The sequence below is a fragment of the Magnolia sinica genome, chromosome 16 (assembly GCF_029962835.1).
Source record: "Magnolia sinica isolate HGM2019 chromosome 16, MsV1, whole genome shotgun sequence".
Lineage (NCBI taxonomy): Eukaryota > Viridiplantae > Streptophyta > Magnoliopsida > Magnoliales > Magnoliaceae > Magnolia > Magnolia sinica.
The window spans coordinates 63,492,983-63,512,808 of record NC_080588.1 but is presented as its reverse complement, the minus strand read 5'-3'; the positions used below and the strand labels follow the sequence as shown (position 1 = coordinate 63,512,808).

The 19,826-nt window shown below is 40.6% G+C and overlaps 1 protein-coding gene across 1 annotated transcript; it reads right to left on the bottom strand.

Annotated features, from left to right (window-relative positions):
* Nucleotides 1-5,250: 5,250 nt before the first annotated feature.
* Nucleotides 5,251-18,586, bottom strand: LOC131228674 (squalene monooxygenase SE1-like). Its single transcript, XM_058224507.1, has 8 exons — nucleotides 18,243-18,586; nucleotides 8,654-8,765; nucleotides 8,206-8,380; nucleotides 7,233-7,401; nucleotides 6,732-6,950; nucleotides 6,259-6,534; nucleotides 5,851-6,129; nucleotides 5,251-5,630 (listed from the first exon to the last, which is right to left on the bottom strand). Exons 1-8 carry the CDS (start codon nucleotides 18,501-18,503, stop codon nucleotides 5,526-5,528), a joined length of 1,596 nt encoding a protein of 531 aa, XP_058080490.1. The 5' UTR covers nucleotides 18,504-18,586; the 3' UTR covers nucleotides 5,251-5,525.
* Nucleotides 18,587-19,826: the final 1,240 nt, after the last annotated feature.

Below are 19,826 nucleotides of genomic sequence, written 5' to 3'. Positions count from 1 at the left end.
TGGCTCAGGCCAAGCTCAACCCATTTAATAAATGGGTTAAGAAATTTGGCCCTAACCCGACTTGCAATACATTTACCTGGTGACCTGACCCGACCAGCTTAAAATATCTAGAGAAAGAATCCAACCTGACGTGACCCATTCCTAGGCCCGGCAATGGGTCTGGTTCGGTCTGTGTCGGGCTTAACCGACCTATCCTATCAAACCCATGCATTAATCATAATCTCACATATTAGGTTTCTTTCCTATTGTTGGAGTTTTCATGTGTATGGAGATCACTATTATATGGTTTTTTTTTTTTTTTTTCTGTGAGAGGTATATGTTTCATCTCATTTATCACTTGTAGAAGAGCAATCCCATGTGGATGCAATAATGGGAAGGTCAAGTTGGGTTGGCCTAAACCCGAGCCCAACACCCAACTTGACCCCACTTCGCCCTAACTTGGCTTAGAAGCGGGTCGGGCCAATTGACCCATCGGTCGAACCTACCAATTGCAACCCCTAAGAACAACCCATTTGGTCTTTGAGTCAAGTTGGCCCAGTTAGGGTGAATTGGGTTGGTGCGACTTGTACATGTTTTCCCAAAAATAACTCTGCTCCACTCATTATGTGGGCCCAATATTGGTAACATGTGGATGTGTTTGAAAACTTCTCAGCCAAGGTTTTCAAAGCCATCCATTTAAAAATAATAATAAATAAATAAATAAATAAAAATCAAACTGGGGCTCACCTGGCTAGTAGATCAACCTGATAATTGGGTTAGGGCATCCATAAAGTAGTGCCATTTTGATATCTTAGACCTACACGTGTATGAGTTGTATTGCGCACGTGCATACCATTAGGTAAGCTCCATAAACAGTAAGCATTACTAAATACAGAACACGCAGTGCACATGGAGAGAGGAAGTAGGTCTCTAAAGACGAGGAGGGGAGAAGCGGTTTTTAAGAGAGTTATTTAATACTCTGGTCAGTATGATGACCGATACTCGGTTACTTTGAAATTGCATAGGTGGCATGCATTGATTTAATTGAACTGACAACTAGAGATAATTCATGACCTAAAATTTACACTGATTTAAAGATTCTAGCCACTGATTAATAAGCATTCCTTTGTGAAATTTGGACCATTGACTGCTTTCATTCTCAGCATCCATTGAATATCTACCACTCAGCCAATTAGGAAACTCCATCAGTGTAATTTTCTATTTAAGAGCCATCCAAATTTATAGTATTTAGTTTAACTTTGTTACATCCTAGTTGCGTAGTATCAAAGGTTATCTTGCTGTCAAGAGAGCGTCGTTTAGCATAGTTTAAAATCCTCTTCTAATTGTTTAAACTTTTCATTTAAGCCCTTTCCTCGCTGTTTGATAAAGCAGAAGTTTCAAGTGATGGTTGGGGAGGAAATTCACCTGTGAGTCAGGGAAAACTGCCAAGAAACTTCAGAGGATTGGAGGTGAGAATTCACTTCCTTGTAAGTGATTTACAGCTGAAAGTCACTTTTAGATGAAAATCACTACTTAAAAACTTATAGGCATCCAAACGAGCCCTTAACCATAAAAAACACTAATTTTGTACGAATTTTTTGCCCATTGCTAATTTGTAGCAAAGATAATTCAATAAAAAAAAAAAACAAAACTAGAAAATTATATCTTTAGACACCCGACGGGTACCTAACTCAAGTATCCAACTCAGCTAAATTTCTAATCGGGCCTGACTTTTTAGACCCAAATATGATCCGATGCTATATTGGGACCAACGATCCCGATCCAAATACACTCAAATCAATCTGAAACTTCAGGTTTCCGTGGATCCAAATAGGCATATAGACACGAAAATCCTCCCCCTCTACTTCTTAGTTCTCCACATTTTGTACTTCGTCACATGTAAATATTGAAAATTTTTAAGGTGAAACAATCCAAAGGAACCTTAGCCCCGGTCTATTTCTTGGGTCGCATGTTCATTCACAAACTTGCTAAAATTCAGTTTAGCAAATGGTACTGCAAAATCGAGCATTGTTTGAGAAGCCTAAAACAGACTTCCCCATCCAAACAACACTCTCCTAAATGGAGTATGATCCAGCTGATGGCTGAGGGTCCATTTCAGTACTGATCCTGCATAATTTGGAGTAAGCCTGATCGTGATTTTGGTGGACCCGTGCTTTCCATGTCAGATTAGCCATGCTACGATGGCAGTACCTTCTACATAGTTGCAGTTTGTTGCATTTTTATTTTTTCTTGAACTCTCGTAATTGCATTTACTGGAGGAACTGCTTTAGTGAAATCAACATTGGGCTTAATCCCGGCTTCATAGGATCCCCTACCCAAATAGAACCTAAATTTCAACAAAGACCATTTCCATGAATGGCATTTTAGGTTAATGGAGATATGGTACATCCAAGTACATTATGTTAATGCACTGATTTGTGCATCTTGTTTGTCAATCACGTTAGTCCATGTGTCATATAGGTAGTTGAGTCCTTCGAAGCTGAAAATCGAAGATACAAGAGGACACGTAACATTAAGGAGTGAAGAACAAGTAAACATGAGACGCCTTAGTGTATCCTAACCTTCGACCCTTTTAAGTCCAAAACAACATACATTTAGATGATTAATTCCTAATGGTAAAACCTTGTTTGATTATCCAAATCCTTAGAAATTTATTTGAACATGTTCTGCTAGACTTTAGAGCAATTTCAGGCAACTTTCGGTCTCACCAAAGGTGCTCAAAACAAGACAACGAGAAAAGCCCCGGAATTTATGTAATTCAGCTACAGCCGGAGAATCCTTTGGTGTGACTGACGCCAACTTCGATCTAATCTAAGCTCGAACCTACAATTTTCAGAAAAGATTATGTCCTAACAGTTTCGGGCGTTGTCAATTTCAGTTGGACTGACCTTGTTTTTGGTTCGACCGAAGACTACTCGTTATAGATCCGTTGGAGCATTTTTCCTATAAATCTTGCAATCGAATCTCTGTGGATATGATAGTTTTGAGTGAGAAAAGGACCCTAGAGTGTCCCAATGCTTCCAAATCTTTCTAGGCTCTCACCTATTGAGATCTTCCAAGTGGTTTATCACTTTATGAACATTTAAATGCTCCATTTGTGGAATAACTTGGCACCTCATATTCTCTAAGGGTTAGACTAAACCCAATAAGTATAACATTTGTCTAAACAACCTCTAAAATGGTTATTTATTGGAATCTCTACTAGGAACCCAATCATATCATTAGTTGTAGGAGATTTATCCAACTCTCATCTCCTTGGGGGCACCTCAAAGGAGTATCACATGCAAGACATTTGATCTTGGAGTTGAAGCATTGGCAACGCATCGGCATCATGATTTGGGGAGCATTTGAGGAGTGGATTCAAGCATGGGAGAGCTTTGAAGAAGCGACTTAAGATCGACACATCAACGGGGCTCAATCCAACAAGTAAAGTTATCATTTGTAGAGTCGTAAAATTGTCATTTGTAGAGTCCATGTATACTCTTTCCTTGTGTAGGATTGAGTGTAAGAATTTGATTGCCAATCTCGATTAGGTTTTTCTATAGGACCTTGGTACTTGTGTAGAACCTAAATCAAAGTACTTGTGTAGGTCACCAGACATTGGTGTGCAAGTGTTAGTTCCCAATGGAGCCTCCGATAGGAGTAAACAAAGTCCTTAGACTATGACTGAGGTTCGTGACGAGCCTATAAAAAATTACGTAAGTCTCTAAATGAGCCAGTCTTTGTTTAGGATTGTAAGGGTTAGAGATGAACCTGATTTAAAGTATCCAATAGTAAAATCCAGTACACTTTTGGGTTGAATGCGTCCACCGGGAGTGGAGTAGGAAACTAAACCACTATACATACTCGTGTTTAAGATTATATTTAAGCACTTATTTAATTATGCTTATGGGATTGTTTAGTTGAATTATATATATGCATGATTAGATGAATGCTATGAGTTAATAGGTCGCACATCCCACACACACATGTACACTATCATGTTTATAGATTAGTTACTTAATTGCTTCATTTATTATAGTTTGTGATTAGACTCTCTATTAGCTTGGAAGCCTTAGAGTAAATTTCATTACTTGGGCTTAATTGGAGATTAATTTAAATAGACAATTATGTATTAAAAGGCATAAAATTTATTTGGTCCTAATCACCCCCTATAGGACATACCCATCATTCCTTAGCTCTGCCAAGGTTCTGTGTAGAGGTGGGCATCGAGTCGAGTCGGACGGGATTAGGTCCAACTCGACTCGATCCGGTTTTTGTAAGTACCTAACTCGAACTCGATCCGATTCGGGATTGAGTCCAGCAGGGCCAACTCGATCTCAACCGATTCCTTACTGGCTTGACCCGAACCGAGTCCAACTCGGTCAAGGAAACCGAGTCGGATCGAGTTAAGTTTGTCCTGTTGATTTAGACTGGGCTGAGTCAAGCTGAGCTAGAGACTCTGGTGCTAGGAAGGAAACAGGAGGGAAATCAGGAGAGAGAAAGAGGGAGAGAAAGGAGAGGAGAGAAATCGGAAGAGAAAGGAGGAGAGAAAGGAGGGAAGAAGTCGGCTCACGCTGCAGGTAGGGTTAGGGTTCGGATAGAAGAAGGATAAAGGTAAAAAAAGAGAGTAAAATATAACTTTATACTACTCGATTCCAGTCTGAATTGGATCGGATCGAATTGCTACATGACCTGAACTCGACTCGGTTTGGCGTCGGATCCGAGTGGGTTTACTCGATCCAACCCGTCCCTGGCTTTCGGTTCGGGTTGGATTGGATCCAACTAGTTCGGTCGAGTCAGGTCGGATCCTGCCCACCTCTAGTTCCGCACATAGCCCGAGGGCCCTCCACGTGCAATTTCACATTCATAAGCAAGTAGGAAGTGTAAAAATTGGTGATATTTCCTATTATTCATGACAGGAAGGAGAAGCCCCTGAATTGAGGTTATAGTTCATTAAACCCTGCTTGAAAATTAACAAAATTGCCATTCAACTTGATTGCATATCCAAACACACCCATACCAAGTTTATGCCACAGATTAGCAGACCGACAGCAAATGAAAGGAGTGGAATGCAATGGGAACACAACCATTGGGAATCGCCAATAATATCAGGTGGATTCATCAGGGGCCAAGCGGACACTCATTGGCCCACCTTGAGCACGGGTTGTGGGTTTTCTTCTTCTTTTCCTCTAATTTCTATATTCTTCGTTTCTTTCTTTTTTCTTTTTCTTTTTTCCTTTTTTGGGTCATACTGAGAACAAAAATTCCTATGCCAATCCCAAGCTTGCAACTGCAACTTGATTTCCAGAGAGAATCGGGTGTTGTATAACAAATTTCAGTGCATTTCCAGCTCAAATGAAATTATTACACATACACACGTTAAGAACCAATCTTAACCCGTTCCAAAGCAATCTCAACATGTGAAATGTTACACACAAATCCTCTCTAACCAGACAACTACGAACACAAATTAATGCCGTAGCCGCAGATCGTAACCATCAGAGTTGTTATTTACCTCGATTTGTGAGTCATGCCTTCACTTTCTAGTGAATTGGAGGTGTTCTGTAGTATGCTGGAACCATAGCAGGGAAAAACATCTGCCTCACCCCCTCGGCCTTTATAATGGGGAAAATGATATTCGATGCGCCCTGTAAAGAAGAGAAACTGAAATAAGAAATGGAAGAATCGCCTTTCAGTTTGCAACAGAAAATTATTTCTGAAAAGAGAAGTAGCATGTTCATAGGTGTGCTGGTTATTCATCTTACTGCAAATCCCAACCTACAACTAAAGGTCAAAACCTTCAGAATCAGGCACATTAGGAATTGAATGTACAAATTAAAGACAAATAAAGAAAAAGAGCATACTCACCAAAATCAATCTAGCTCCAATCCACATACGCTTGGGTGAAGGGAATGGCCACAATAGACGTCCAACGCCATAAATAGCTACAGCAAAGAAATGGCATACCAAGCTCAACGGGCAAGGGTTTAGCCCAGATAGTAATGCCACTGGCCCAGTTGAAAAAACACCCCCAAGGCTTAGATAATCAAAACAAGCTTGGCGCATCTCCTTCCTTGCCTGATCAGGTGAGGCACAAAAGACCTTGTATAGGGCGCCTGCCAAGGTATTTATTGTAGACGCAACTGGCTGCAAATGACATGTACAATGCTAGGTTGATAAATATAGCAGAGAATTGAATAATCAAATATTAAGTCAAGCAATCTCAATAACAGACTAAAATCTATATCACAAATACCAAGAACTCTGTTAGGTTACCTTGCGCAGGGTATAAAAGGACTCCAGATATTTGCACAGCGAAGCTGCGTCATTCAGATCATGTAGAGGCTCCAGAAGGTTCTGTAGCAAAACGATATCCGACAATGCCACAGTCATTCCTCCACCAGTTAAAGGATGGCGCATATTGAATGCATCCCCCATTAGAAGGGCTCCAGGCGTGGGATGGGGAGAAGCTGGCATGCTCTTATTTGGCATTGTTCGTATGCTTCCTCCATCAATGGCAGATATAAAGGCATCATGAAGCTCATCTGGGATCTGAAATGGGGAACGAAGGGTGCCTTAATAAAGTCCTAAATACTGGGAAAGAGGACTTGGTTCTTACGTGCCAACAACAGACTTGCTGACGAGGGAGAATGAAGGACGAAAAACTAAAACTAAAATACCTGAGGATTCACTAATATTGAAAAGAAAAAGAGGAAACCATGTTTTGTTAGTCATAGATAATTAGATACCTGAGGTAAAACCACTGTCTTCAAATAGTTTGCCATTTCTCCATTAGCGATAGAAGGTACCTTTTGACCAGGTACATCAACCAAACAGCGGACCTCCGTACTACTGATTGGATAAAACAATATAGGCGAAGGATCTGCTAAAACAACATGACCATGGTTTGGGTATGGAAGTTCACAGTTCTCCAGAACCAAACCAACAAAACAAGATGGCACATCCACCTACAGAAAAAGAAAAAATGTGGGAATCCTACATGAGTTTGTGTTGAGCACGCATAATGGCAGAAAAAAAGAAAAGGGAACTCCACATGTTTGCATCAAAGCAAACAATACAAGGGAAGAAGAAATGCACCAAAACTGACAGCAGCCACCCAAAATCATATGGCAGCAAAACTTTAAAGCGATCCATGTCATTCAGATGACAAGAATGTACAGATAAACAGTGCTTGACTGACTCACAGGCATGCTATCTTTGTAGATGAAAACATTTAATTGACAGCTCACCTTAGGGCTGCAGAGAGTGCGCCGCAAATTTGAAAAACAACCATCACAAACAATTGTAAGTGGCGCATATGCTCTGAATTCTTCACCAGCCTTATTCTTGTATCGTACTCCCTGAACAGTCCCATTTTCTTCAAGCAGGGACGTTGCAGTTCCCTGCTCCAACGTGACACTGGAGAATATTCCAACAAGACTTAAACAACCAACCCATGAAATGGAAAGCTTCAAAAGGGTCTATGACAACATGAAACATCCTGTGAGAAAATGTTAACCTAGATGATCAATTTTATTGTGAGAGTGTAATCTCAGTTAGTACGCACACAAAAAAATGAAACCACAAGCCAATAAATTTCAATGTAACTGATAAATCCAAGTATATGCGAAATTCAAGTACAATTCTTTTCAATATGCTTAACCCTAAACTAACAGGATGTTACCAGCAACAACATGCTTCTACCGCAACGATCATCATGTTGTGCACTATTACATACAAACCTATGGTGGAATATATATTTCAGACTAGGGGAACCAGAGTTTATCCATAAAGTCACAAAGTCCCATCACCCAGTCCTTTACAAGTGCAATAAAGAACTGTTGTTTTGTAAGACATACGGCCATAATAGACAACATCATCAGCACTTCATAACAATGATAGAAGATCAGTTGCTTTTTTTTACCTTTTTGGGACAGCTGAATTTTCAGATTAAACAAGTTGGGCATCATCATTACTCATGGACCAACTTGAGCAGATGCCATAGATATAAGGGTAGTTCAGTCTTATCTTGCACCATAAATTGAATTCTTTTATAAAGGGCATCTCGGAACATAATACATATAATGTTTGTTTGTCACTAATATAAACAGAGGTCAACCAACACGTCTCCTTTGAAATCCAAAGCTAAACACACAACAGTCTCCGGCATCATGAGCAACATAAAGGAAACTGGATGTATGTTGAGAGTAATGTAGGGCGTACTTGGGAAGAGATGCAGCTTTTTCCCGCATACGCTGTATGAAACGCCCATTATGGAAGCTCCTGCCAGAAACGTCTGAATGAAAATTTTCCAAAGGATATGGGATTTTAGTACTCTTTCCATCCTTGAAAAGAGCATACCCAAGCACTCGTTGCGCATCAATCTCCTCCAGGCAATCTGCAGAGAACAACTATAGTTAAAGGCTGCTAGAGAGGTCCTACTGCTGCTAAAATAAGCAGAGAAAAGTTGGTCATTCAAAACTTAAAAAAGCAGTTCATGACTGGATGACTTCTTTGGTGAGCATGCATTGTCATATTTATGTGAATAAATATTGCAATTTATGTTACCTCTCAAAAAATAAAAAATAAAATTGCAATATTTATGTGTTCTCCAATTCAACCATATATCTTTCAAAATATCATGCAAACTCTTGTGTGCTTGGCAGCTTACCCTCAAGGCCCAGCTCAATCAATTTCAGGTAGCCACCTGGTTGCAATAGTTCCCCAACAATTCTGTCTGGCTCTGTCAAATCTCTTTCAATGACATGCACTCGGCGCCCATCCTGCAATCAGAAGCATGGAATGGGACTGCAATCTTAATTCTTCACACTCACAACTTGGGACTCAATCCAAAGATGCAGTTTGAAATTTAACAAAATACAGATATCCTGATTCATCCCACTCGAAACATGTATCACTATGATGATATTTTAGTAGTTCATGTCAAATGGAAGTCTGAGAGGACTGCATCCTTCCATTGGCTGTTGACGGGCATCGGAACCAATCACTTTGTAGGGTGGGATCCCTCCTTTCCACAAATGGGAAGGGTAGACTACCCACTCCAATGATTCCAGTCCTTTTCTCCTTAGGTAACCTGTGACTGATCAGCAATACAACATAGATGCATCCTAAGATGTTTAGAAGCAGCATTGAGTCCCAAGTCAGGTCAAAAGTTTTGGTTTAAGCTGTAATAGAAGACAAATCCTTGTTGTCGAAGTTTTGGGATGTGAAGTCGAAAACCTCCATATCCATACAATGCATACCTGGACATCTTTTAAGACCTTCACAAATATCTCAATACTTGTTAGATTCCTCCGGAAAAAAAAAAAACTGCCAAGAAATCTGCTGAAAAATAGTTCTTTCTAGAAATTTTAATATCATTTCTATTCCTAAATTCCAATAATCAAAGAATCCAGCAGCCTCTGATAAAAGAATTATCCACAATGCAGCTCCTCTACTTTGAATTCTCCCTCCCCAATATTATCATGTAAAAAGATGGCCCAACATCTTTAAAATGTAAAGATGGTGTGTGCCTTAACCAGATGTGTGGAGGAAATAGAATGAAGATGGGGATTGAGAGATAAGAGGGAAACAAGGAAGACAGATTAGAAAAGAAGAAGATAAGAGGGAAGGCAAGATTGAAGGATAATTGTTATTTCTCTCCTCTCCAAGAATTGCATTGCATTCTCTTATATAAGCATTACAATAAAGCTACACTTAAACAACAATAATGATAGAAAAATAATTGACAATTAAAAGTAAAAATTGAATTTGAAAATGAAAATGAAAATGAGAATTGAAGATTTGAAAGGGACCTCATCATCCCACCGTCCATGAAAGAACCTTGTCCTCAAGGTTTGAAGTTAAGAAATCGGAAAGAAAGACTCGCCTAAATCTTCCACGCAGCGTCCTCCGGAGTCACAGGGCGTGGGATCATCTTCTGGCCACTCTCCTTCTATGAGAAAGAGTTATTTCTTTTTGCAGTGGTGGCCTCGATGGAATTGCTCATCGCAGTTATAACATAAATCCCGACTAAGTCGTTCTTCCATTTCGGATGGTGTAAGGTGTTTGATGGGAATGATTTCAGGGGCCATGAACGGTTTGGGTGTGATAGTGAAGCAACAACTAATAGAAGAAAATGCTCCGTGCAGGAATGATTGGATTTGTGGGCTAGAGTGATCTTTTTCTTCCACCAATCTTGCCAATTCGATCACTTTGATCAGGGACACCAGACAAAAAAGTTTAACCTTACCTCGAATATCATTGCGCAACCCTCCAGCAAAGCAATTAATCATAAAAGATTCGGGTAATTTAATTGTGAGGTTTGGAAGATTTTCAAATCCATCCACATATTCTTGTATTGTTCCACGCTGTTCCAGTCATGACAGCATCTCACCTGGCTGTGTATATTTTGTGGTGCCAAAGTGAACACAGATAGCAAATTCGAACTCGTACCACGTCTATGCCGACATGATATCTTCCATCCACCATTGAATGGCTTTGCCTTCAAGGTGGAAAGCTGCTAATCCAATCTTCCCATGCGCAGGGGCTGATTACAGTTAAAGAAAAGCTAAGCTTTGAATGGCTTTGCCTTCAAGGTGGAAAGCCGCTAATCCAATCTTCTCATGCGCAGGGGTTGATTACAGTTAAAGAAAAGCTAAGCCTGATAGATCCAGCTAAGGGGATCCTCCCCATTGAAGTGGGAGAAATCCACCGACGTATATTTAGTTTGCAATGTAGAAAAAGAGGCAGCTATCATGGTATTATAGGCAGTTGGAGGTGTGGGTGGCAATGGGGTGTGGGGTGTGTTTGGAGAGGATTTCCCTCCATGGGATTAAAGGTCGTTGGAGGTGTGGGTAGCAATGGGGGTGGAGGGTGTGTTCGGGGTGACTCGGTTGTCTTGCAGGTGTTAAGTTGTAGAAGTGTCCAAAGGTGTCCTTCATCTCCGCAAAATTACAATCATTCCTCTCCTGAAACTCAACAAAAGTAGCTTGTTGTTCCTTAAGATCAGCCATGTTTTGAAAGGTCCATTCTAATAGTTTTTTCGATTTGTTCCGTCATGGCCGCCATCTGAATTTCAAGCTGGTTGATAGAATCCTGTATTTTAGTCATAATGTATCAGTATGCTCTGATACCAAATGGTGTGTGCCTTAACCAGATGTGTGGAGGAAGTAGAATTGAATAAGGAAGAAGATGGGAATTGAGAGATAAGATGGAGATAAGGAAAATAGATTAGAAAAGAAGAAGTTAAAAGGGAGGGCAAGATTGAAGTATAATTGTTATCACTCTCCTCTCAAAGGATTGCATTGCATTCTCTTATATAAACATTACAATAAAGCTACTTATTAAAGTGTATCTTCAATACTACAATCAAGGATTCTCCAATCAAGGTCCAGCTCTCCCAACTACAATCAAGGATTCTCCAGTGAATAGAGCCATTGTTTCTATCTTTGGGTGATAGCCCTTTCATGTGTAATCTCTTTTATATACGTGTATACATAGGGATTAAAATAATAACAATCAGCAAGCTCTCTCTCTCTCTCTCTCTCTCTCTCTCTCTCTCTCTCTCTCTCTCTTCCTTAGTTTTATCTTGGTATCAAAGCAAGGTTAGTATTTTTTTTTCTTTCCCAGGGTTGATAATCTGAATTGAATCAACGCCTGGTGATATGATTTGATATATATTTTTTTCTTCGGTGCCAAGATCTAGTTGTTGTTTGTTTGTTTTTGGTGATTTTTTTTTTTCAATGGAGGACAATGGATCGTCCGTTGGAAAAATTGTTGTTGCACCTCTATCTTCTACGCAGCCCCTCGTAATTGAGAAAGAGAGTCTGACTTTCTAGATTACCACCGTCAAATTTGATGGTACCAATTACTTGACATGGGCAAGATCTGCGAAGCTCTATATTTCTGGACATGGGAAGATAACATATATTACAGGGGCAGTTAAGGCACCAAATCCATCAGACTTAGCAGCCGTTGAACGATGGGAATCAAAGAATTCAATTGTTATGTCCTGGTGACGAGGACATCGTGCACACGCACGCCTGCACACCACCACCCCTACGCAGGTACGTACGCAGAAGGAGGACCCTACCATCGATCTAGCTCGATGACAACGTCCAGGAAGGGCCTCCTAGTTAGAAGACAAGTTTTGGTTAAAATAAGTAGGCCCGATAGTCAAGAAAAACCCATCATGGGATCTCATGATCCTGGCCCACTCGTCAGATTGATTTCATATTTTAGGTTTTGTTTATTGTTATTATTTAGAACATTGTGAACGCTTTACGCTTTAGATTTCCCTGTTTGGTTTTTATTTTAGTTTACTTCATCGCCAAGTAATACGTTGCGCACATGGTGCGAGTTTTGGGGTATAGGATTTTCCATATAAATAGGCACCCCTTGTAGTTCTTTTGATTCATTGAAGTTAATAAAAAAATTCCTGCTTTATTTTTCTGCTCTCTTTGTGAGTTGTGGAAGAATTCAAAAGTGGGTGCGAAACCCTACCTTTTCGAAGGACTAACTACTATGGTGCGAAGCCACATCGATCCCGATTCACCCCCATCGTCCATTATCTTTTTTTTCCATCTTCCCCTACCATTCATACTTCGAATTCGTCCTTTTGTTGCATCGGATTTCTTCATTACAACAGGTTTCCAGATTTCGGCCCGCAGGCGAGCTGAAACTTCGGCGGACCACCACGCACAAACCGTACATCGGATCAAGATGAGATTTGGCGGTTTTGGAGACCATCCCTGGCCGACCAAGGCCAAGGTGGCCTTTTTCTGAATAGTGGGCCCCACACACGTGTAGCTGGGATCACACGCACGTCCGTCTGGGCCATTGTTGTTGTCCACACGCGGGATCGTCTTTTGGCTCAGGTTTTTATCCTCTTTTATCCTCTCATAGCTGTTTTTCATGAATCCTAGCCCTAAATTATGTTTTCGCTAAGTTATTTGCCAATTTTCTTACCCCAGGGGTTCCCCGAATTGGAATTTCTGAGTCCCTTGGATTAGGGACTGATTACATTGCATGCGTGGATGATTATTTCTTATCTTTGAGTATCGTTTGGTTCATAATTTTTATTGATCCAGCCCTATCATGTGTAGGCCTGGACCCGCATAGATTCCCCTTAATTGAATGTTTGGACTTTCATGTGCGATATGGAATTTGTGTAATTGTTTCTGAACTAACGTGATCTTAAGCCTGAAATCTCGCATATCATATTTAATTTTCATGTCCTGCATCACCTGGTTACTTCATTCTATGAAGCCAGAGATTGGGAATACATATATGTTTCTGCAAACTACAAAACAGATCTAGGATCTTGTGCAGCGGACATATTCTCAGAAGAATAATGCTTCCCGCATCTATCAGTTGGATGTGGAGACCTCCCAACTCAAGCAGGGGGAGAAGACCCTATCGGAGTATTATAATACTCTTCGACAAAGATGAGAAGAAGAACTTGATCAATATCAGACCTTCGATTGGGAAAGCCCTAAAGATAGAGAGATTTTTTCAAAGTTTATTGAAGAGAAGCGCATATATCAGTTCCTTGCAGGTTTGAACCCGGAATATGAGACTACTCGTGTGCAGATTTTGAGCAGAAAATATGATTTTCCACTTTTAGGAGATGTGTATGCTTATATTTATTCCGAAGAAAATAGGCGTTACTCTATGGGTCAAGAAATGATCCAGCCTGGAGATAAAGCGGCAATGGCTGTAAATAGATAGGGTTGGAGAGCATTGGTGACACCTACAGTATCATCGCCACCTGTGTTTCCTTCTCCCCCAAGCAAGAATCAGAAGAACTCCCAGCATTTTTATGACCATTGCAAGAAATATGGACATACCAAACAGTTCTGCTATTTTTTTAATGGGTTTCCACAGAAAGGGCCGTTTCCACAGAAAGGGCCTACCTTGCCACAAGCGAATCGGAGTGCATCCTCACCATCCGCTCAGACTGCCTCTACTGCTAAAATTCCACTTCAGAATCATGCCCCTCCTGCTGCACCATCTGATCGTGTTACTATATCTCGAGAAGATCTAGATCGATTCCGGGTCCTAATGACACAGTTTGACGAAAAGACAGCTACCTCCACTTTTGCACAGTCAGGTACATTTGCTTCAGCGAACATTGTCTCCATTGTTCCTTCCGCATCCTGGATTATCGATTCAGGAGCATCTGATAATATGAGCGGTATGCCTTCTCTTTTCCGTGCATATTCTCTTTGTTCCGGTAGAGATAAAGTTCGGTTAGCGGATGGATCGCTTTCTTCTGTTGCAGAGAAATGACTCATAAATGCTACCCCCTCTCTACCACTCTCTGATGTGTTGCATGTTCCTCAACTCACTACCAATCTTTTATCTATCAGTAGCATTATACGGTAGTCGAATTGTAGTGTTACATTTTTTCAATCTTATTGTCTTTTTCAGGATCTGGTAACGAAGAAAACGATTGGCAGTGGACGTGAAGCTAATGGTTTGTACATCCTCGATGATCCGCAAACTCTAAGTGTGCTTCAACCATGTGCATTGCAGAGTCAGCTCGTAGTAGCAAATAAACATTAGATTATGTTATAGCATAACCGGCTAGGTCACATTTCCTTTTCATTTATGAAACATTTGCTTCCAGCTTTATTTTCTAGTTAATCAGTTTCTGACTTTCAGTGTGAAATTTGTCAATTGTCCAAACATTGTAGAACTACTTATCTCTTGAGTTCTAATAAAGTTAGTAGTTCTCCTTTTTCACTTGTTCATTTTGATGTTTGGGGACCCGCTCTTGTACCGTCTCTTTTGGGCTTTAGATACTTTGTGTTATTTATTAATGATTTTAGTCGTTGTACCTGGCTCTTTCTTATGAAACGTAAAGATGAAGTTTATTACATCTTTAAAAAATTTACTACCATGGTTCAAACTCAATTTGATACAAAGATTCGTGTGTTTCGTTCTGATAATGGAACTGAATATGCGAATTCTGGAATCCAAAAGTTATGTGAAGATCATGGTATTGAGCATTAAACATCTTGCGTTAAAACTCCACAACAAAATGGTTGTTCAGAACGGAAGAATAGGCATATCCTTGATTTGGCTCGTTCTATCTCCATTGTGATGAACGTTCCCAAATTTTTTTGGTCTGAAGCTGTCTTGACAGCTTGCTACATTATTAACTGCACACCTTCTAGTGTGTTAAATTTTCAAACTCCTTATTCTGTTCTTCGTCCTCGTGACACAATTTATTCTTCCACCCAAGATTTTTGGTTGTGTTTGTTTTGTGCAAGATTTGGGTCAGGAACGTTCCAAACTTGACCCAAAATCTCTAAAATGTATATTTTTGGGTTACTCTAACACATAAAAAGGATACAAATGCTATCATCCACCCAGTCGACGGAGGTTTGTTTCCAAAGATGTTTCCTTTTTTGAAAATCAGCCCTACTATTCAGGTCTAGTTTCTTTGCAGGGGGAGTAGTTTGTCACTTGTCGTGACCGTGATGTCCAACTATCACAGGTCCCTCTTCCTGTTGTCATCCCAGATCCGCCTATATCCTCTCTAAAGTCTTCCATGTCACCTATGTCGGTTATACATCATGAACATACTACTGGTGACTCAGTTGTACATGCAAGACCACATAAGGACTTGTAGTTTTTGGAAGGAAGTCCTGCTTCACAACACTGCAACGTTTCTCCTGTATTAAATCAGTCCATGCCTTTCCCACCTAGTGAGCTAGAATCTTCTGATGTTACTTCTCTTGCTTCGGACCTTGAGATTCTCATTGCTTTACGAAAGGGTAAAAGACAAATTTCTACTAAATATCCTTTATCTGATTATGTCATATAGCATGATATGTCACCATCTTATCGTGCGTTCTTAGCTTGTCTCTTCTGTCACGATTCCCTCTACTGTTCATGAAGCAATGTCTGATCCTAAGTAAAAAGCTGCAATGGAGGAAGAAATGAGAGCTTTGACTCACAATGATACTTGGGAACTCATGTCATTACCCAGAGGGAAGAAGGCAGTTGGGTGCCGTTGGGTGTTTATAGTTAAGCATAATTTAGATGGTACCGTGGATCGGTACAAAGCACGGCTGGTTGCAAAGGGGTACACACAAACCTATGGGATTGATTATTATGAGACCTTTGCTCCTGTTGCAAAGATGAATTCCATTCGTGTCTTACTGTCCTTGGCTGCAAATAGTGATTGTGAACTTCATCAATTGGATGTTTAAAATGCATTCCTTCACGGGGATCTTCAAGAAGAGGTGTATATGATTCCCCCACCTGGTATCTCGTTTCCTGGCCATGAAGGGCAAGTCTGTTTCTTAAAGAAATCTCTATATGGACTTCTCCAATCTCCTCGGGCTTGGTTTGACCGATTCAGTGGGGTGGTTATTGGTTTTGGATATCGACAAAGTGCGGCAGATTATATTCTTTTTATTAGACGCATTGGTGATAGTTTTACTACTCTTATTGTCTATGTCGATGATATAGTTATCACCGGAAATGATCCAATCGTCATTCAGGAGTTAAAGTCTCGTCTTTGACATCACTTCGAGATTAAGGACCTTGGCCCTCTGAAGTATTTTCTTGGCATTGAAGTTGCCAGATCAAAGTCTGGTATTTTTATCTCGCAACGTAAATGTCTTGGATCTTTTACAAGAGTGTGGAAAATTGGGATGTCGTCCAACTGATACGCCTATTGAGTAAAACCATAGTATCAGCGTGTAGATGTCTCACAGTATCAGTGTCTAGTTGGGAAGCTAATTTATCTCTCCCTTACTAGACCTGATATTACTTATGTTGTAGGAGTTGTCAGTCGTTTTTTGCATGCTCCTCGCTCAATTCATCTTGAGGCGGCCTTTCTTATTCTTCAGTATTTAAAGGGTTGTCCTGGAAAGGGTCTAATCTTTCGTAAACATGGTCACAATCAGATTGAATGTTGGACGAATGCTGACTGGGCCGGATCAGTTACTAATAGACATTCTAAATCAGGATATTGCACTATGTTGGGTGGTAATCTTATTTCTTGGAGAAGCAAAAAGCAGAGTGTGGTTGCTCGCTCTAGTGCCGAGGCCGAGTTCCGTGCCATGGCACATGGTATTTGCGAGATGATCTGGCTACAGAAACTGTTGCAGGAATTAGGAGTTGATGTTCCAACTCCAACAACTCAGTACTGTGATAATAAAGCGGCAATTAGCATTCCTCATAATCCAGTATACCATGACCGCACAAAACATATTGAAGTTGATCGTCATTTTATTCGTGAGAAGCTACTTTCTGGGAAGATTTGTATGGTGTTTGTTCCTACGACCGAACAACATGCGGATATTCTCACCAAAGCAGTTGGCACCATTCAGTTTCAGTTTGCGCTATCCAAGCTCGGTATGCTCGATATCTTCCAACCGGCTTGAGGGGGAGTATTAAAGTGTATCTTCAATACTACAATCAAGGATTCTCCAATCAATACTACAATCAAGGATTCTCCAATCAAGGTCCAGCTCTCCCAACTACAATCAAGGATTCTCTAATCAATACAGCCATTGTTTCTATCTTTGGGTGATAGCCCTTTCATGTGTAATCTCTTTTATATACATGTATACATGGGGATTAAAATAATAACAATCAGCAAGCTCTCTCTCTCTCTCTCTCTCTCTCTCTCTCTCTCCCCCTTAGTTTTATCTCTACTAGTAAACAACAATAATGGTATAAAAATAACTGACAATTAAAAGTAGAAATTTGAATGGGACCTCATCAAAAGATGGCAGGCAAATGCAGTCCATAGCTAACAAAAACCATAATGATGAGGCAATCGTGACCAATGCTACCGAAGAGTTTTTGCCCCTTGAATGCCAACATGTTATTACTTTTCATTTGCTTTCAGTGCCCAAGATCAGACCATCCAATGTGTGTGCCTTGCTGAGATTCTGAACCCCAATTGCCAGGCCGACCTGATGAACGGTCCAGATCTCATCCAGGAATGATGCATGCCCACGTTATGAATGCCAGGGGTTCTGCGTCCATGCCCAGTGGGCCCAATTAGAATTTGATAACGGAAGCTCAAATCTCAAATTCCATCAAGAAATCAGGAAAAAAAAAATGAAATGAGAACATAACCAAGAACTTCGCACCCCAAATCCAAACAATTTCATCATCCAAATTCCCGAAAGAAACAAAAACGTAAAATCCACCGTCCAAAATCTAGAAACTGCAGTTCACCAGAAGGAAAAAAATAATAATAATTTGAAGGAAAGAGAGAAAAATATCACCTTTCCAAGGGTGTAAGCGAGAGCAGACCCCGCGACGCCGGCTCCGACGACGATCACATCCGTACAACTGCTGCTACAGCTGGCTTCAGATCTGCGGCTTCCATCAGTCAAGATGGATTTTCTTTCCTTCTCCTTCTCCTCCTTCACTTTCTTCTTCTTCGTCTTCACATGCAATGCAGAAAGCAAGAAGAGAAACCCTAAAATAGAAGCAACGATTGCTCCTAAGAGATATTGCTGCTGCTGCTGCTGCTGCAGCTGCATCTTCTCGGAAAGGAGGAGAAGGAGACGGAGATTGCCAGAAACACAACGGAGAAATCTCTCTCCTTTCAACCGGTAATTATAAGGTCCTGTACTCCTGATGCATCAGGACCGTGTCCTTTGTCTGGTTAGCGGAGGTTGCAACTCGGGTGGGGCTCAACCCGAACCCGAACTTTCGCTCGGCTTTGAGTTGCTTTGGACTGGGGCTGCAATTCCTCCACCCGGCCTTATAGCTATCTTCCTACCGAAGTGACGTCACCAAGTTCTGTGGGGCCACCATGACGTATGTATTGCATCCACACCGTCCATCCATTCGGGGATATTATTATAGGGCATGAGCCAAAGAATGCGGCAGATATAAAATAAACATCATGGTAGCCTTAGGAAGGCTTCAACGCCGGTATCATTCTCCCAGCTATTTTCCATAATGCGTCCACTTGAGCTTTGAATCTACTTTACTTTTGGGCTGACACCCTAAAATAATCTTGTAAAATGAATGGGCAGTATGGATACAACACATACATCTTACTGTGGATCATAGAACTTGATGATGTCACTTCAACAGTGCGATAGCCACTGAAGCCATAATCCACCTCCACCTTTCTAGATTGAGCTAGAGTTGAGGTGGGAGTGGATTATGTGTTACCCGGCCAAGACACTAATAGGTAGAGGTGTGAGTTGAATTGAGCTCAGCCACTTGCCAACCCTAACTTGAACTCGGTCCTTGAGCCTGATTGGCCAACTCAGCCTAGTTCGATCAGCAGCTTGGGCCAGTTCAAGCCGAGTTCAAGCCAAGATCGAGCTAAGTTCGCTTTTTCAGCATTTTCACAAATACGTGGTCTGCACTTTCAAAGTCTTACCGTATATAAAACAACAACAATGATTTTACAGGTATTTTATCAAACACCTTGTAAGCAACATAAAAAATCAAGAAAAAAAAATACCGATTTTACATGTATTTTATCAAAAACCTTGTAAGCAACATAAATATCAATAATAAAAAAAAATAAAAATGGTATTTGTTTCATATACATACTTTCCTTTCCACCAGACACACTTCATTGAGTCATTTCATCAAACACTTGGTAAGCAACAACAATATCAAAGTAATCGAGTCACCGAACTGAATTAATCCGAGTTCAATTCAAGTTGGGTTCGATCTGAGTCGAGTCGAGCTCAGGCAAGCTCAAACTTGATTCGAAATTTTTTCGAGCTCCAAAATTAGCTCAACTTGGCTCGAACTCAATTTCGAACCGAATCGAGTTGAGTCAAGCGAGCTACCGAGCTAACTCTTCTCGTGTATAGCCCTACTAATAGATGGTACCC